Below are 18,490 nucleotides of genomic sequence, written 5' to 3' on the forward strand. Positions count from 1 at the left end.
GTTTATTTAGTTGGCTGGTTTCAGTTATTGTACAAATGCACTGTTTATAAGGTCTCAGCTGAGAGTGATGAGTGACGAAACGTTTCTCCCATTGAAAAGGCTACGTCCACGTGAACAGAATCAACCGTTTGAGATTCAGCATTTAGAGTTTCCAAAAGAAGAATGTGAGGCAGCGCTTTTAGCTGTTGGCCTCTTCTCCTGTGCTGCCAGTTGGGATTTCAGAAGTCAGACGCCATCGCTGCTTTAGGATTAGACTCCTAATTTTCATTTTTGATAAATCTCATAGGGATGATTCAGATGACTCTGAATTATCCTTTAGTTATGCTGCTACAGGCTAAGGCTGCTAATGCACTGAGCATTTCTTCTCCATTCACAGTTTTCAGCTTTATTTATCTTCAGGAATCCAAAGTTATATAAGCAAGAAGCAGCATAACTTCATTCAGGATCACTCTATTACTGCAGTTTCAGTAGGTAGAAAGTAAGATTTGACCGAAAAAGACTAAACCTGGTTACAGGTCTATTTTTTTAGTTGGATGGTGTACATTACATTATTGTTAATATACAAAAGACTTAAAGAGAATCTAAGTAGTTGCAAACGGATTAAGAAAATGTTGAGCTGAAGTATGTGCTCTGAAGTTCAATGCAGTTCAGAGTCAGCCAGACTTGCCACATTTTCATAGATCACTGTGCCATCATCGCAGTCACCAACATAATGGACCTGTAAAAAGCACACAAGCAGATGTTTAAGGGAAACTCAGGTGGCCACTGAAGTAATAACTTGAGGATTCATTATACTTCACATAATTGTTACCAAGGATCTGGCAGGTTAAAGATTAAAGTCCAGTCTAACTGTTTAGGACATTTATGTTTTCACATGCATCTTTATCAGGTAAGTCCTAGAAAAATTCAGTACTGCCATGCAGGTGTGAAAACAGCTTTATATTAATGGCAACTCACGGTGAACCAACTTTCTCATCATCTGTCTTACAAGCTATTTTAGTTCCTCCTAGGTTTCAAACTACCCAGTTCACACTGACAAATTGTGTATACATGAAATCTGCTTATCAGAGCCACTTACTGTGTACTGTTTATTGAAAAAATCCTACATAACATTTAAAACAAGATCGTTTTAAACTCACGTTGCTCTCTTCAAGAAGCTTTTTGTTTCCTTAAAAAAAGAGCAGCAATTTAATTCAAACGTATACTTTCAGTAATTATAGTTATTATGTATAATCTGAATTGGCTCACCTCTGTATCTGATGACTAAAATAGTGATGACAATCATTAGGATCAGTGCTGCCATGCGAAGATGCCACATGGCATAGCTCAGCGGAGACTGGTCCATGGACTCTCTGAAGTCTGCACAAAGCACATGGTTCACAGTATTTCTTCATGCATTTCAGCGTTTGAATATTTGGAAACTAAAGTAGTTATTGTATGCCTTTATTTTCTGTAAGAGTGGAGACTACACTGTAGTCCAGGGGTACATTATAACAGTCAATTTTTCTTGAATGTTCCTAACTGGAATGTGATTATTAGAGCTATTCTATCAATCTGTTTTCTTATCCAAGTCATCATTGTGGCGGGGTTTGAGCCTATCCTAGCTGCCATAGGGTGAGAGGCGGGGTTCATCCTGGACAGGTTAAAAGCTATTTGAATTCTTCAAATACTAAGGAAAGAAGTCTTAAATGCTTTTTTTTAATCACCTCCTATAGCAAGGGATTCACCAGACCAAAACATTAATTAGAGTTTGATTCCGACCTGGTCCTGTATGTTGGTAAGATCTGCCAATGACGTTACAAATTCTTTGAAAATTAGGACACCCTGGAAGGTAAAAAGAAGAGCGTTGTAGAGTTTAGAAGCAGCTGCTTTGAAACCTTGGTTTCAGCTGTGGACCAAAACACTACTATCGTTTTAACCTGGTCTGGCTTCTACTGTCTTTTTGTCTTTTTCTTTGAATCACAATTTTAGTGGTGGCCCACCTGATGGAAGGCAGCAGGCTTGGGTGGGAAAAGACTGACAGTTACACTCCCAGGTCGGAGCATGGAGCCCACTACCACAAGACCTATGACAACCCTGAGTGTGGTGTCCTTGAGCCCTGAACTGGCCAGACTTACATTTCCAACCCACAAGTTACCATGGTGGTTTTCCCCTCGTCACCGATAGAACTTATTGTCTTTTCAAATCTAAGGCAATTTGCCTTTTTAAAAATGTATTTATAGCAGCGACTTGCACATATTAGGTAGAATTAACCAGCTTATTTATTCTACCTAGAGGTGTGTAATGAGCTATGGAATCTGTGGACTCTGTTCATTAGTGTTTAATGGGTAAAAATCATCTAATCGTTATATATAACCTACCTATGAAGACTGGTGTGTAGTGAGTTTCCATCTTCACATTGTTTTCCTCAACAATCTGGCAGGTGTATCGTTTGTTGTGGTCACTGTGAAGCTTCACAGTTAGAAGTGAAATGTATGTGCGTCCAGTGTATCTGACTTTATTAAGCAACACAGTTCCTGTGTCATCCACCCAGCGGATGCTTATCTCGTCACAAGGGAGGCTACTGAGTCTGAACAAAGAGCACTTTAATGTGATGTTTCCATTCATCTGTAGGTCGGGGTTTGATGGAGATGCTGAAACTGAAAATGAGTGACGACAGTTACCTCAGCATTAAGAAAAAAGTGGAATGTGAATTTAAATGCAAGTTCTGTCATTTCTTCTTACTGTCACAGGTTTACTGAGTGATTGTCCTGTAGAAAAAGTACTTTTGCACATTTAATATATGTACCTTTCATCCAGATGTTACTGTAAAATTTTGCTCCTTTTATTGCATAGGCATATCGAGTTAAAGCTCAGACTCCACCAAAACGGATTCATTCAGTTACTCCAAATATGCCTAATTATGGATTAAAATCAAGGCTGGATCCCTCACAGAGCCTGTGGGGATGATGGATGTTTAATCCTTAGTGCGGAGTGTCATGCACAAATTTGTTTTTGAGGGAAAGGGCCTCAGAGATTTTTTATTTTTAAAAAAAGGATATTAATGACCATGATACTCTGCAAAGACCCAAATCATTTATGTCCAAGTACTCACTAGTCAAAATATTTAGATAGACAGTTGTGTCCTGGCCAGTGGTCCCCTCAGGCCGACAGTTGTAAACACCAGCATCCTCAGTAGTGATGTTGTTGATGCACAGAGAGCAGTCACTGTGAAGACTTAGTCTGGCAGCTTGGGTTGAGTTCTTAACATCTCCATGATAAACCACCTGTGTTGTCTGAGATGGCTCTCTGTTGTAAAACCAGGTAACCATGGAGCACGTATCAGGCGCCTTGTCACAGGGCAAAATGACATAATTTCCTGGTCTGTGATAGAGAAAGTATGGTTCACCACTGATTCCTGCTGCAAAGGAAAGGAAAGTTTCTGTGATGAATAACACGCATCATTCATCCTCTTCCCCGCTCACCCGTCCTTTTCAGGGTAGCAGGAGCCCATCCCAGCTGTCTTAGGGTGAGAGGCAGGGTACACCCTGGAGAGGTCACCATCAGGGTTAACACAGAGAGACAGACAACCATTCACACCTATGAGCAATTTAAAGTGACCAGTTAACCTAACTGCATGTCTATGGACTGTGGGAGGAAGCCAGAGTATTCAAACTCCACACAGAAAGACCCCAGCCTGATGGTGGAATTGAACTCAGAACCTTCTTGCTGTGAGGCAACAATGCAAATGCAACTAAACAAATAATGAACGTAGACCTTAACATTTGCAACATGCATACATAGTGCATGAGTTCTTATATGAAGAACTTTCAATGATATCTAACTTTACTGTACATCTCATGTAATCCAAAATCAAGACTAATTAAAAATAAATTCTACATAAAATTGAGAATCACTCCAAATATAACTCAGTCATAATTACTATTCTTTTTTTTCTCCCAAATACTGGCTACTTTTTAAAAACTGTTACTGAAGCTTATGAAAGTGGCATCTCTTTATCATTTCTGCAAAATTATTCAAAGAAATTTAACATAAACTGTCATGGCATTGCAGGATAGAGGACCCAAATGCAGACCCACGGTGACAAACTGAAGAAACACAAAACAACCTTTATTTTTGGCCTAGCATCATGAAAAAAAAGCAGATTTACCTTCAAACTGAAGCACAAAAACCAGAAATAATTTCCAAAGAGCCATTCTGCACCATTCCCTGTCAGCAGGCACACACTGTGAGGTATTTCTCTATCTTTATGTTGCTGCTGTTTTGTCTTTGAGCCCATCACACGCCACCCATTCTGTCATGAGTTTGGATTTCTTCACATCCGTGTTTGCAAATAGACTACACGCAAGTGCTTTAAATGAAAGACACTGCTAACAGGCTGTTTGATTCATTTGCCCTGACAGTCTTCCAAAATTAAAATATACATCAGTATCATTTACCCAGCTGAGTACTGTGTTGTGGCTCAGTTGTGAGGAACTGTTGCTAGTGCGAAGTTTTTCTTTGCATAGTTTGTTATTTCTGTTTCCTTTGTTTATTGCCATTTTGGGACTGCCATCTCCCCTTTTTCTTTTTCCTATATATTTTTATCAGCACCTTAAGCTTAACCTAAAAATAAAATCAGTTGTTTTGAATCTGGACTTGTTGACTTGTTTCCCCATTTGGACATCTAATTGTTATTCCTCCTCATAGTCCTATAATTCTGACATGACTGACTACACACTGTGGACGCTGAGGAGGACAACCCGAGTAAAGACGGAGAGGGAATTAATTTAAACAGGAACTAAGAACTAGAACTTAAGTAACAGAGGCACTCTACACTGAACATCGGAAACTCAATATTCTGCAAAAATCAAGAACAAGTCAACCAAGCTCAAACACCTAGGTCAAATACCCAGGACCATGAGGAGAACAATTTAATTTATGGATGACTTAAACTAAAAAATTAAATAACATGTCAAAAACACTCACACACACAATTATACAAAAAATTTTTTTTACTTCTTTAGTTGAATGAACTCGTGTATTTTACGGTAATGCTGCCATATTTCATGTTTGTATGTATTTGAAGCTGACAAAGATGTAGGGTTATGTTTATCTCTGACAACAGCAAGCTTAAATAAAAGCAGTGACATTATGAGAAGTTTTATTTCCTCTGATTTATTTTTGGTAAGTTTAGCTGATGATACTGTAGAAGCCGCTGGGGTCACTTTCTACCTTTGTCTTCACTGCAGAATAAGTCACCGCTTCCTCCTTTTTAACCTGTATAACAGAAAATTAAAGGCTTTAAATAATTCAGACCATAACAAACACTAGAGAGTAGTTTTTTTTTTTTTTTGCTTATTTTGTTTCTCAAAAAATTCACTGATTCAAATCAAATGGGTTAATGAATAAAATATGAATCTACAACTGTTATATAGCCCAAAAGTAATTTTAAAATGGAATATAAGTAAAAAACAAAAAACAAAAAAACAATAGTTACAGTTTTCCTCAGTGAGGCATTTTGATCAGTGTGGTCAATAGTAGCATAGGTGATGCTGCTCTCTGGCTCATCCTGAAAGCAAACACAGTGGTTCAAAAAGCAAAGACATGAATGAAAACTACTTTAGGTTCTATTTCAGACACATGATGATCAAACATAGTCTCAAAAACTGAATGTTAACTTTCAAATAAAGACTTGATTTTGGCTTTACTCTTATTTTAGTAAAATTCTGTATAAAAGGGTGAAACTAACCAAAAAACCCTTTTAAAACGTCCACTAAAACCAGTGAAGTCAGAGAAGAGGAATTACAAGCAGGCTGAGGTTATTATGCCATTGTGCCAAAAAAAAAGTAATTGTTGTTCCTCAGTTACTCATTGCATCTCAAACCAGCTTTAAACTGCTGCAAAGTGCACCTGTAGTCACAGGTATGTATTTTTCCCCTCTCTATCCATACAGACTTTAAATAACAGATGGATGTAGTGTCCTGGTTTTAATAATTTAATATAATGAAGACAGTACCAAGAGAGGATGCTTTAAATGCATGTGATTATGCATAGCAGATGTTGACAGATGTTTGATATATCTGCCTCTGTCGATTTGACTTTTGCACACATTACATATCGCTTTGGTTTCACCTACAGTACTGACTGTAAAATGTTTCCACAAATGCATAAAATTCGACACAACTACACAAGCATTGTTCTAACCTTTTAACCGAACGTTAACGTTACTCTGTCAACAGCCTATTTGTAAATTACCGGGCTAACAGAGCTACGTAAACAGAACGAAGACTGCAGTCGTCAGTAATGCAGCGTAATGGAATAGTCTCCCAATCTTCGCTAAAGTTATAAACAGCGTCCGGAACCCAGTTAAGGTACAAAAAAATCTATTCAACAAAAATAGTGATGCAGTTCAGTCTTTTTTCGCTCAGCCGAACTGTCTCTGCAGTTGTGTGGAGCAGCCTGTGTCAGTCACCTCTTTCACACGTCACTCACTCATCCAGTCATGCACAGCGGTTTCATAAGGAAACTCAGCTTTTTGATATAAAGTTTTTCTTGTTCCCGAATACAAATATATTTTTAAAGTATTTGTTCGAAATAAGTATTCGTAAAAAACACGTTATTTGTGCCTCTCCGAATACCGTATTCGGGTTCAGCGTACACAGTAATCTGATGAATCCAGGTTTAACTGGAATACTTTAGACAGCAAATTAAGCCAATGAATTATATAACTAATAATTAAATTTATTACTATGTTCATTACTGTATTTATTATAGATACATGAACTATTTACCGAGATTAACTGGCCCAAGACTCCTTGAAGTATTTCCTCATTCTAAACAAGAAAAGGGAAGAACACATTGTCATCATATACTGTGGCACGGTCAGCATGTTGCAATTTTCCGAGTGATCAGTGGCAATAATGTGCAAGAAACAAGTTCATTTGTAAAGGTTATATTAATATTAAACAAAGGTATTTCTGTTATATCTGAAAACATATCATATATAGTGTGTATCAATATACTTACATGTTTGGGTTGGGTGGGTTTTTGAATGTCTGGAAGAAAAAGTAGAATCAATAATCACAATGTAGAGCTTCTTAAATCAATTTTCCAGTGCAAAGTATATTAGACTGAAGTAACCGCAGTGAAAATGTAGCATTTTCACAAGTTAACATTAAGCTGCAATTATTGCAGATTGCTCAAAATGGGATAGAGCTCTTGTAATAATATATAATAGCAATAATAATATTAGATGAACTAGATGATAAGTAGATGACCCAGGAATGACCACATTTATATGTACTATAATTACTAACCCTCTGTCACTTTAGCACGCCTCCTGTATTTGATGAAAACAGCAGCGATGACGGCAACCACCAGCACCAGCATCACAGCACCAATGATGATGAAAGCCTTGTTTGGGGTGGAATCTGTCAGAGGATTCAAAGTAGTCAGCATTAAAAGTCTTTCAAAAGTCATTAAAAAGTATGTAATTCACTTTTTAAAAAGTGACTCACTCTTATATCCCATCTTATCTTAATTTACTTTTCTTATTGATGTTATCCTACCTATGAGGACAGGTGTGTAGTGAGCTTCTATCTTCACAGTATTGTTATCTTCAAACTGGCAGGTGTATTTTTTCTTGTTGCCACTCTGAAGCTTCACAGTCAGAAGAGAAACACACGTGCGTCCAATGTTCTTGACATCTCTGTCCCACAGCACACTTCCTGTCTCATCTAACCAACGCATACTGTTTTGTTTACAAAGAGAGGGAGTATAGTATCTAAACAGAGCACACTCTAACGTGACGTTTCCATCCTCCTTTGGATCAGCGTCTGATGGAAATGCTGAAACTGAGCAGAGAACACGAGTGACAACAGTTATGCAAGTTCAAAACATCTGGATTATCTTCCTAAAAGTGAGAAACCTTATGAGACATTACAAATAAGTTCTATTTTTCTCCTGGTATTTTAATAGCTTAAACAAGTGATTATCTAATAGTAGTTTTACTAATTTAGAATATAAAATTTGAAATGAATACATAAGCCATGGCCAGATTTACTGCTCTCATCCAATGAAATAAAAACTCTTTTCATTTAAAGACCTGTCTCCATGTTTCAACACGAGAATTTTAGTTCCCCAAGAAGGTGATACATTCAGTTACATGACACGTGTAGAGGGAAATCAATGCTGTATCCCTCATAATAGTAAGTGTGGTGATAACGGGTGTGTTTAATGCTTAATGTACGGTGTCATTCACAGATATGGATATATGGAAGTCCATGGAAGTCTAAATACTCACTGGTCAAAATATTTAGGTGCACATTTGTGTCCTGATCAGCGTTCCTCTCAGGCCGACAGAAGTAATGACCGGCATCCTCTGCAGTGATGTTGTTAATACTCAGTGAACAGTTACTGTGCAGACTCAGTCTGGCAGCTTGAGCTGAGTTCTTCTCAACAATTCCATTATGAACCATATTTATTGTCTGAGACCCGTGTTTGCTGTAAGCCCAGATAACCATGGAGCATGTATCAGGCACATTGTCACAGGGCATAATGACATCATTTCCAGGTGTTAGATACAAGACGTGTTTGGTTTCACTGACCCCCACTGCAAAGAAAAGAGCACATTCTGAAAAATGTGTATATAGCATACATGGTCATCTTCAAACAAAAAAAATGAATAAACTGAGTGCAAGAGGTTTGTTTTCTCTCTCCCCCCCCCCTCCTTTTTTTTTTTAGAATTATTCAATGTCCAATGATTTCTTTGTATTATACAGAAATGGCTTTGGATTTGTTAGAAGATCACAAATCAAGTTTAAATTTGTTTCCAAACTGAACTCACGCTCATGCCACAATTCTGTCTTCCGAAATATTGACTAATTTTAACAAGTAACAAAAAAACCTTGTATGAAGCTATCAAAGTGGTTATCAAAGTAAGCAATAAAAATAAAGGAGGCTTTACCTTCACACTGAAGCACAAGAATTAGAATAAATGTAAGCAGGACCATTCTGTGCCGTTCTGTCAGCGCGCAAACGTTATGAGGCTTTTCTCTGCTGACGGTCTGTCTGATGCTTCCGTTTCCTCTTTGACATCATCACAAACCACCAACATTATTTTAAAAGAACTTGGATTATGTCACATCTGTGCCTGCAAACACAGCTTAAAAAATTCACCTTAATTAGATGGATGAAAACTGTACTGGTTTGGCCTTAGATCGGAATAATGTTGAAATAAAAAGTATTGCAATTTCCATTTATTAATGTCAAAAAGAGGAAATGTGATGATTTGGAACTAAAATGCCGATCTAGCAGAAGACAGAAATGACATGATTCAGTTGCTGGTAGCAACAAACAGCTGTTTTGGGGGGGGGGGGGTGTCCCGTTTTTAAGCTGTGGCTGTTGTAAATCAACCTGTCACATAAAACATGTGGCAAACAGGATTATATGGAGGAGATTTCAGATGAGCAACTCTGTGATTAAACTGTCTGACACTGTGTGTATGTGTGTGTGTACCTGTTTAGACATCTTTATGGGGACCAAAAAAAGGGAGTGTTACTACACTTGTGGGGACCAACAGTCACTTGTGAGGACAAAAGTGCCTGTCCTCACGAGTTTCAAGGCATTTTTGAGACTTCAAATGTGGTTTTAGTGTCAGGGTTGCAATTAGGTAATGATTAGGTTTAGGCTGAGGGTTAGGCTTAGGCATTCAGTTTTAATGGTTACCGTTAGGATAAGTGGCTAGGGAAAGCATCATGTCAATTAGACAATATGAGATATCAACACGAGAGTGTGTGTGTGTGTGTGTGTGTGTGTGTGTGTGTGTGTGTGTGTGCGCGCGCACGCGCGCGCAGTTGAGAGGAGGAGACTGATCTGGGGTACCTAGAGAACACACAGTTCAAAATATTTCTTTATAAATTTGATATCTTTTAGTTAAAGTGTTTAAATAATTTAACTGCTGTGAAAATCCAAATGATTATTTATAATAGGAGTTCAAATGTCATGGGTCAAACTGATCTAACTGTTATACAAATCCTACCTATGAGGACAGGTGTGTAGTGAGCTTCTATCTTCACAGTATTGTTATCGTCAAACTGGCAGGTGTATCTTTTCTTGTTGCCACTCTGAAGCTTCACAGTCAGAAGAGAAACACACGTGCGTCCAGTGTTCTTCACATCTCTGTCCCACAAAACACACTTCCTGTCTCATCCACCCAACGCATACCGTTTTGTTTGCAAGGAGGGAGAGTACAGTAGAGATAGAAGTAAAGCATTATTGTAATCTGATTACTTTTTTCAAGTAACTTGACCAACACTGATTAGGACCCAAGATGCAGGCTTCTGCTTCTGATGCAAGATTCATTTTTATGGTGAGGGTAGAAACAGCAGTGGTGATGGCATGTGCAGAACGTAGCCTGGCTAAATTAACCAGCCCAGAACACAGATTATCCTCGGGGTTCTTTTAATCTGAATGATAAAGTAAGCGCTGGAAATAAAAAGGTTGTAAAAATAAATGCATTTATTTCTTATCCAGTAACAGCTTTGTGCACTGGTAACCCACTGCTATTGCAGGTTATTTTCTCAACTTTGTCAGCGTCTGTAACTCAAAGATGTCTAGCGTCAATGTGTTGCTGATATAAACCCATCCAGAAACAAAATCTCAGCAGTGCAAAAATAATTGTAGTGGCTTCTCCTGCTGAAAGACAGAGCCAAGATTAAACAGTTAACAAAGGTACATTTTCCCTCTTACCCACGGAGATATTATAATACAAGTGTGAACTCAAATACATACAGTGCATTAATCCAGTAGAAAAACGGAATACAGATCCCTCTGAGATGAATGGTTGAAGTCGGTTGCAGACACTTCTGGTGCTTTAACTGTTCCACACTTTGCGTTTCAAACAGATCACGCAGCGAAAAACCGTCGTGATTACATTGTGGGCATTACACACCCACATTACACCAATGCAAGCTAGCACTTCCGTGAATGTCTCTGTAGATCCCCATCATCATCTCTTGCGCTCTCAGAGGTACCCCAAAAGAAACAGCGCCATCCAGTGGCATGTCCCATAATACTGACCTTCCACCTGGCTACACTAAGATAACCTAAACTGGAAAAACTAACAAAAACATACCAGAAACCTTTAAACAGAGACGCAGGGAGACTTGGGGAAACAACACAGACGAACCAGCAATGAGCACAAGATGACACACACTGAATACACAGACAGGAACATGAGGGAATGAGGAACAGGTGGCAACACAGCTAGAACTGATTGGGCACAAAGAGACAAGGAAGCAAAGCAGAATACACTAACGTAAGACACAGACTTTCAAAGTAAAACAGGAAATACACAGAGAGGCAGACTGGAGGGGGAGAGAGAACACGGAGGAGCACGAGGGAGAACACAGACATGACGGGTTGGGGAAACATGGAATAAAACACAAGGAGGGAAAATAAGGCACCAGAACTCCAATACACAGAGGGAGACACAGGGGGTAAAGACACAAGGGGAAATCCAATCAACTAAACCGAACAACAAAGAATAACTCCTTAGAATGACAAATGATCTTAGCATGATACAGAAACGCAACAAAACTGAGAGTGCTAGGTCAAAATGACCCAGGACCCCAACATACTCATTGCCATTCATTTACCATGTTACCTGAAGTGTTTCACCCACAAGGTCAATCTTATGTCACAGTAGATGCTAAATCAGCTATGGGGACAGTGCGGTGTATAACTGGCTTTTCAATAGAAGCCCAGGGGCAAGTAAAACAAACAAAAGAAAAAACAGGTCTCGGTTAATTTAACCTGGTAGAGTTTCTAAAAGTCTGTAAAATACATGTCACAAAAGAAGGACAAGAAGGCCAAATTATGTATACTTACTCCTTGTATAGCCCCTTTTTATCTTTTGTCTGACAGAAAACGTCTTCATTTATACCTTTATAAGCTTTCTTCTGATTGGCTGCTCCTCATCAACACATGTACCAAAAGTTGAACGAACAACTGTTGTCACATCCAGAGCTGTGTGCCTGAGGTGAGCTTTGCACATACTCATTATTTCAAACTCTGGGCTGCAATTAAATACATATACAGGATAAGACACAAGGAAAGGCAAAATATGCTGAGAACTCTGTTATTCTCTGTATTAAATTAGATTAAAGTTCTTCCCTGGAAATGCAATACGCCAAACGCATGCATATGCATTTGATAAATTTAATTAATAAATTATCTAAAAAGAAGAGAAAAAAAACACACTAGTGGCACTATAGGTCAGAGCAATGCTTCAGTGATCCTTTGGGATTACTGGTGTTATGTGGGCCACTGATTTATTCATCATCCTTTTATTGTCTTCTTGCCATCTCATTAACCAGCTCTGTTGGTCGCAGAATACTCGTCCACGTATATAAAGCCAGAGAAGTCAGAGCGTGGAAGTTTGCAGTTGACATCTTGTTCCCTTTCTCTTCCTCCCTCACCACGGGTATTACCTTTTTGTTTTATTTGTGTATTTTAATTACAAGTTAATCACAATCTAGTTTTGGTTTTGTTTCCATTAGTTTAGCTAGAAACCTGATTTTGTTGACTGTCTCCCTCCCGTCTCGTTTGGCCCTTTGGGCCATGAATTTAGCAGCTATAACAGTTGTTTAATAGACTCTTTTTTTAGAAGAAAAACAAGCGTGTGAATGGTTGTCTGTCTCTCTGTGTTAGCCCTGTGACAGACTGGTGACCTCTCTAGAGTATACCCGGCCTCTTGCCCTATTGCAGCTGGCACAGGCTTCTGGTGCCCCTGTGACCCTGAATTGGATGAGCAGAAAAGAATAGATAGAATTCTGAACGTTTAAATCTGATCTATTTAAAAAGGTTATTCTTAGTAATAAATGGCCTTCAAATAGACTGTTTAGTTCAGCAGTGTAGTTTGCAGCAAATTAAGTCCAAGGAAAAAATGCAGGTTCTGCCTTATGTCATTTAAGCTTGTTGGAGTGAAAATGCTTTAATGACACAAAAAGCCTCTGACTATATTTTACTTGTGTTATTGGTGGAAAAAACGATTTAGCTGGCCAATGATGTGTTTACATTTTTAAAATTTTTTTTTTTTTAAGTTATTTAAAATTTGACTTGCACCTAGTTTTACTCAAATTAGAGACACATGGTTTTTCAGTGACCATGTGTGCATATGTGTTGATCACTTGTCAACACATATGCACAAGCAGGATCCTGAGGTCTTAACTCTGAGATGGAAATTTCAGAAAGTTTGGTTTCAGAAAAGCTGATCAGGGCATAATTAATGAAAAAAGACTTCCAATATCACTGTTCACCATGAAAAAGGAGCATAAAAAGCACCAAGCCCCCATTTTTTTATCCAGTTGACTGTAGAATACAAATACATATCTCACTGTGAGCAACAAAAATTGCCCTAAAAAAGCAGAGGGAGAAAATTATCCACTTCATTTACCAACCTCATTTTAACATCGGCTACGGGTAACCTCTTCCACATTGTAAACATTTAAAATTTTACTGTGAAGCACAGCAGAAGATGAAGCATTTTCCATTAGATTATTTAATTTTTCTAGAAGTTACACATTGTACAGTGTGTTTCAGTCTTGTTCAGTATCCAAAGGTTTCATGATGTATTTGTGCAGGAACTGAGAAGCCACAAAGCACAAGAAAGAGAAAGTAAACATGATCTTTCTGAAGAATACAAATTATTTATAAAATGATAAAGAACTAAAAAGAATTATGATGACTCTTTGTTCCTGGTGAGATAAAGTTGGTGCTCTGAGCTCAGCACTGCTTTTCAGGGTCACCAAAATCAGCACGTTCACCATCAACCTGTTAAGTACACCGCAAGTAAATCTTCAAAAACAGGTGGTGTATTAGATATTACAGACACATAAAAAATAATGCCTGTGTTGTTAATTTAGACGGTTGCTATGTTTGAACTGATATGCTTTGCTTGTTTTCTGCAAACATGATGATATTCATTGGTGTGTTCAAGTACTACTTTATAAACCTAAACTGTGCTGCCATATTCCTTTAAGAGACAAGAGGCTTTCTCTCCTGGCAGAACCTCCAGTGAAAGCTGTGCTTTTTCATGTTTGCTTATGCAGTTTTGTTTCATTTTTGTTAAATAAAAATGACACAGTATCAATGGCATATGTTGCTGTTCATCTGAGGTTGCACTTATCTAACTTGAAGGCCTTTTAAAGACCAGATTAGTATGCTGCAACAGTCAGTCATGTAAATATACTGCAGTACTGAATGATGCCACAAGGTGGTGCCTCCTCCTTATAGCAAATCCTGCAATAAGACAGGTTTGCATGTCTTTCCTGTACTAACTCATGAGAGTGTTCCTGTAACAGCAAAACTGTGAAATAAAGTCCTAGTTTCATCCAGTATTATGTTTATAGGTTTTCAAAAACTACCAAATTGTTCAAGAGGCACTTTAGATGACTCATACTGCTAACTGCTAACTTAAACTGTAAGCGTTAGCTACATTTTTAAATCGAAAAGCCTACATATTTCAAGCTTCAACTCACTTTGGTGTTTTCAAGCTTTTAAAGTAGCTGGAAAAAGTAACAGAACAGCAATTAAACTGAAACTTCTGATTATTTTTGATCAGCGAACTTTATATGACGCAAATACTGAAATAAATGCTTGATATAGGTAAAAAACATCCAAATCAAAAGGAAAGCCTTCCAAATTGATCCTGTGCTTGAAATTCTGCAGTAAAACTTATATCCTGCAGCTCTGTTATCATTTAAATTGTCTAACCTCTGTTTCTCATAAGAGCAATGATAGCAATTATTAGGATCAGTCCTGCAATACAAAGGGCCAACATGATGTAGCTCAGAGGACACGGATCTGTGGAATCTGTGAAAAACACACGAAGGAAAATATTAATTCCTAAATTTCTTAAATTTCCTTCTTGTAACCTTATAGTCAATGTCCAGCAACATCAATGTTTTGAACATTTAGAAGCTACAGTAACAAACCAAAGCTATATGCCAAAATCAATCTGTTCTTTATCCTACCTGTGAAGACAGGTGTGTACTGAGCTTCTATCTTCACGCTGTTTTCCTTAAAAAACTGGCAGGTGTATGTTTTTCTGTGGCCTCGCTGATGTTTCACGGTCAGAAGTGAAACACACGTCCGTCCAGTGTTTGTGACACCTCTGTCAAGCAGCATCTTTCCCGTCTCGTCCAGCCAGCGGATGCTGTTCTCTTCACAAGGATGGAGGTCAGAGTATCTGAACAGAGCGCACTTTAATGTGAAGTCTCCATCCCCATTTAGTGTCTGAGATGCTGAAACTGAGAGAAATAGGTGATAAACAAAGTAAATGTAATTAGGTCATCACAGCTGCTCCCACATCTCAAACTAATTCTAATGTTTAACAGCTTTATGCACATTTCATTGGATTCATCAGTGAGACTTTATTCTTAAGTTGTTGTTTCTAAGGTCAGCATGAATCTGAAGTGTTAAAATCACTCAAACAAAAGCCTTTAATACATTTCATCATCCATGTTTAGTCAAAACATTGTTTTTTTAGTTTGCTACTTTCCAGTTACTGCATGCTAAAAGTTTTCAATCCATCCAGTTTATTCCACTTTAGGGTCATGGGGACTAAAGCCCATACAATTTTTAATACACTTCAATGTATGCAGCTTCTAACTCTAAATGTTAAACGCTCCACGGCCCATCCCGAGGAAATATTGGACAAATATTGGACAAAGGCTGTTGATTATAGAGCGGCCAGGCTGGAGAAAAAGAGGAAGACCACAGAGAAGATTCATGGATATAGTGAAGGTGGACATGCAGATTGCTGGTATGACAGAGGAGGATGGTAGGGAAAGGGTGAGGCAGATGATTCACTTAGGCAACCCAATTAAGGAATTAAAAGAAAGAAGAAGACACAAATACATGTAGTGTGTTTTACAGCAGAGTGTAAGTACCCACTATTCAAAATATGTAGATACACAACTGTGTCCTGGTCAGTGTTCTTGCCAGGCCGACAGCAGTAACCACCAGCGTCCTCAGCAGTGATGTTCTGGATGCCCAGGTGGCATTTACTGTGCAGACTGAGCCGGGCAGCTCGGGATGAGTTCTTCTCCATGGCCCCATTGTAAACTATGGCAGCAGTCCCAGATCGATCTTTGCTGTAAAGCCAGTGAACGACGGAGCAGCTTGAGTCAAGTGGGGCTGCGTTGTCACAGGGGAGAATGGCATCATGCCCCGATTTGTAATAAAGGTAGAAGTATCTTACACCAATGCCCGCTGTGAAGAAATAAACATGTTTACCTTTCTACTCATTTCTTTTATACTTTAATTCTAATGGAATAATCCATGTAACCTATTCAACCTAATGCTTTGAAACATGTATAATAATCATAAATCAAATTATATTGTGTTCTGTATTTTCGCTATATTTTTATCATTTGGGTTATTTTTTCCTTTTAATTTTAAATGAACAGCCAAATGCCTCAAACTGAATTCTCTACACCAATAAATCATGCTCATATCCTTCTAATGATCTGTCATAATGAAACTGTTTTAAATAAAAACAATAATAATCTTCATATTTTGGCCTAGAAAATTGTTAGAGAATCACACAGACATAAATATGGAGTGTGTTTCATAGGATCAGTTTGGGAAAGAATCAGTCAGTAGGAGGTTCTAAATATCACTAGCAAATCAAGTTCGCTCAGGTCAGTGTACTCACTTGTCAGGATATTTAGATACACAGTTGTAAGCAGTGCATTGTTGTCCCCAGGCCGACAGTAGTAAACACCAGAGTCCTTCAAAGTGATGCTTTTGATGCCCAGGAAGCAGTTACTGTACAGACTCAGCCTGGCGGCTTGGGCTGTTTTCTCAATGATGTTTCCATTGTGAACCACCTCTGTAGTCCAAGGTAGCTCTCGGCTGTGAAACCAGCTAACGATGGAGCATGTTGAATCCAAAGGGGGTGCGTTGTCACAGGGGAGAATGGCATCATCTCCAAGTCGGTAATTAAGAGTGATGTATGCTTGAATGCTTGATGTACTGATGCATACTGCAAAGAAAAAAGATGTGTTTATTCTAGTCTACCCAATTATCAAGATGAGGAAGGCACCATGACTCAATAGTAACGGGACAAAGGAACATAATTTAAAATATATTTTTAACAGTTTCATGAAAGAATTTTGCAGACAGTGACTGGAAAACATGGACATCAGCAAACGTTGTGATTCCCCCCTTGAAGTGTTCTGCTACGTCTTTAATGCAGCTACCTTCAGTTGTGGGTCTCCGCATTCACTTTTGAATTTAATAACTTGAAAATATGCTCTTTTGTGGCTCTTGGCTTTTGAAGAATACTACATTTCTTTGATTTGAGAAACTCTGGGGTTTCCTAAACTTGCACTGAGCCTTATATTTAAGAAAATACGAAAATAAAATACAAATGAATTCATCGGTGTTGGAGTACAGAGCCATAAGTACTAACTTTTTTGTGTCTTTTTCTAAAAAATTGTGAACGAACTGTATTTCTCTCTTAACCTCCTAGAACCTGGCGTCCACATATGTGGACATCACTATTTGGGTTATTTAGACCAAAATACTCAATTTTGCTCTACAAGGGCCTGATATCCACTTACAAGGACATTATACTGCTACTGTTCTATTGAAATTTTAAACGAATATCCTCATATGTGGCTCTCATTTTTCTTAGAAAAAAAAAAATCTGGTAATTCTTGTTTTTACATTCATCGGGTCCCAATCAGCCCAAATATCAAAGAGAAATTAAAAAGCATGCCGTGGAAGAGTTCGGGTCTTAGGAAGTTAAAACAACGTTTAAAAGATCAAAGCTTTGAGTTTTTCTAATAGTTTTTCTTCCTTCAGCTGCTTTATATTCAGCTGGAATGAACAGTCAGTGAAAGAATATGCACTGTAAGATCCAGGGTAAGATCCCTAGTGCACTTTATGCTTTGGGTCAAGTGATCTATGATGGTTTATATGATATCTAAAAACCCTTTACATTCTATTGTCAACCGAATTCAATGGAATTCTTCTAATTATGACCCAAAACCTAAAAATATACTTTACATGTTGGTATTTCTTTTTTTCCACATGGCAACAACAATCAATTAAAATGTATATATTTCACCACAACATAGATAACAGAACCAAGAAAAGAAAATCTGAATAATTACCTTCAAACTGAAGCATAAAAATCAGGATTATTACAGGTTCTTGCATCTCGCAGACTCGAAATGGGCTTCCTGGTACACAAGTGATTGTGTTTCCTGTTGATGGTTGTATTTATGAGTAAAGAATTGTGTAACAGCACCAACTCATCAGCCAAAAATAGGTTGAAAGGGCATGTTATAAGACCACTGACATTGGTCACTTTGGAGTTTTTGGATGCGTTTCCTGTCTTGGTTTGACTTTTATACCTTTCTTGGTAAATACTGATACTGCAAGCCACATTCACCAATACATAAACCAACACCCTCTTTGGAAAATGTACACACAT

General features: G+C 38.1%; 2 protein-coding genes across 2 annotated transcripts; both read right to left on the reverse strand.

Moving 5' to 3' along the window:
• Positions 1 to 1,169: 1,169 nt before the first annotated feature.
• Positions 1,170 to 3,569, reverse strand: LOC120724580. Its single transcript, XM_040016837.1, has 3 exons — positions 3,048 to 3,569; positions 2,361 to 2,664; positions 1,170 to 1,359 (listed from the first exon to the last, which is right to left on the reverse strand). The coding sequence occupies exons 1-3, from the start codon at positions 3,309 to 3,311 to the stop codon at positions 1,208 to 1,210; spliced, it is 720 nt and encodes a 239-aa protein (XP_039872771.1). The 5' UTR covers positions 3,312 to 3,569; the 3' UTR covers positions 1,170 to 1,207.
• A 75-nt stretch (positions 3,570 to 3,644) lies between these two features.
• Positions 3,645 to 10,763, reverse strand: LOC120725436. Its single transcript, XM_040018341.1, has 9 exons — positions 10,022 to 10,763; positions 8,948 to 9,864; positions 8,285 to 8,593; positions 7,551 to 7,835; positions 7,299 to 7,412; positions 7,009 to 7,037; positions 6,774 to 6,815; positions 5,480 to 5,551; positions 3,645 to 5,259 (listed from the first exon to the last, which is right to left on the reverse strand). Exons 2-9 carry the CDS (start codon positions 8,991 to 8,993, stop codon positions 5,173 to 5,175), a joined length of 984 nt encoding a protein of 327 aa, XP_039874275.1. The 5' UTR covers positions 8,994 to 9,864; positions 10,022 to 10,763; the 3' UTR covers positions 3,645 to 5,172.
• Positions 10,764 to 18,490: the final 7,727 nt, after the last annotated feature.

The sequence above is a fragment of the Simochromis diagramma genome, unplaced genomic scaffold (assembly GCF_900408965.1).
Source record: "Simochromis diagramma unplaced genomic scaffold, fSimDia1.1 OVJJ01000802.1, whole genome shotgun sequence".
Taxonomy (NCBI): Eukaryota; Metazoa; Chordata; class Actinopteri; order Cichliformes; family Cichlidae; genus Simochromis; species Simochromis diagramma.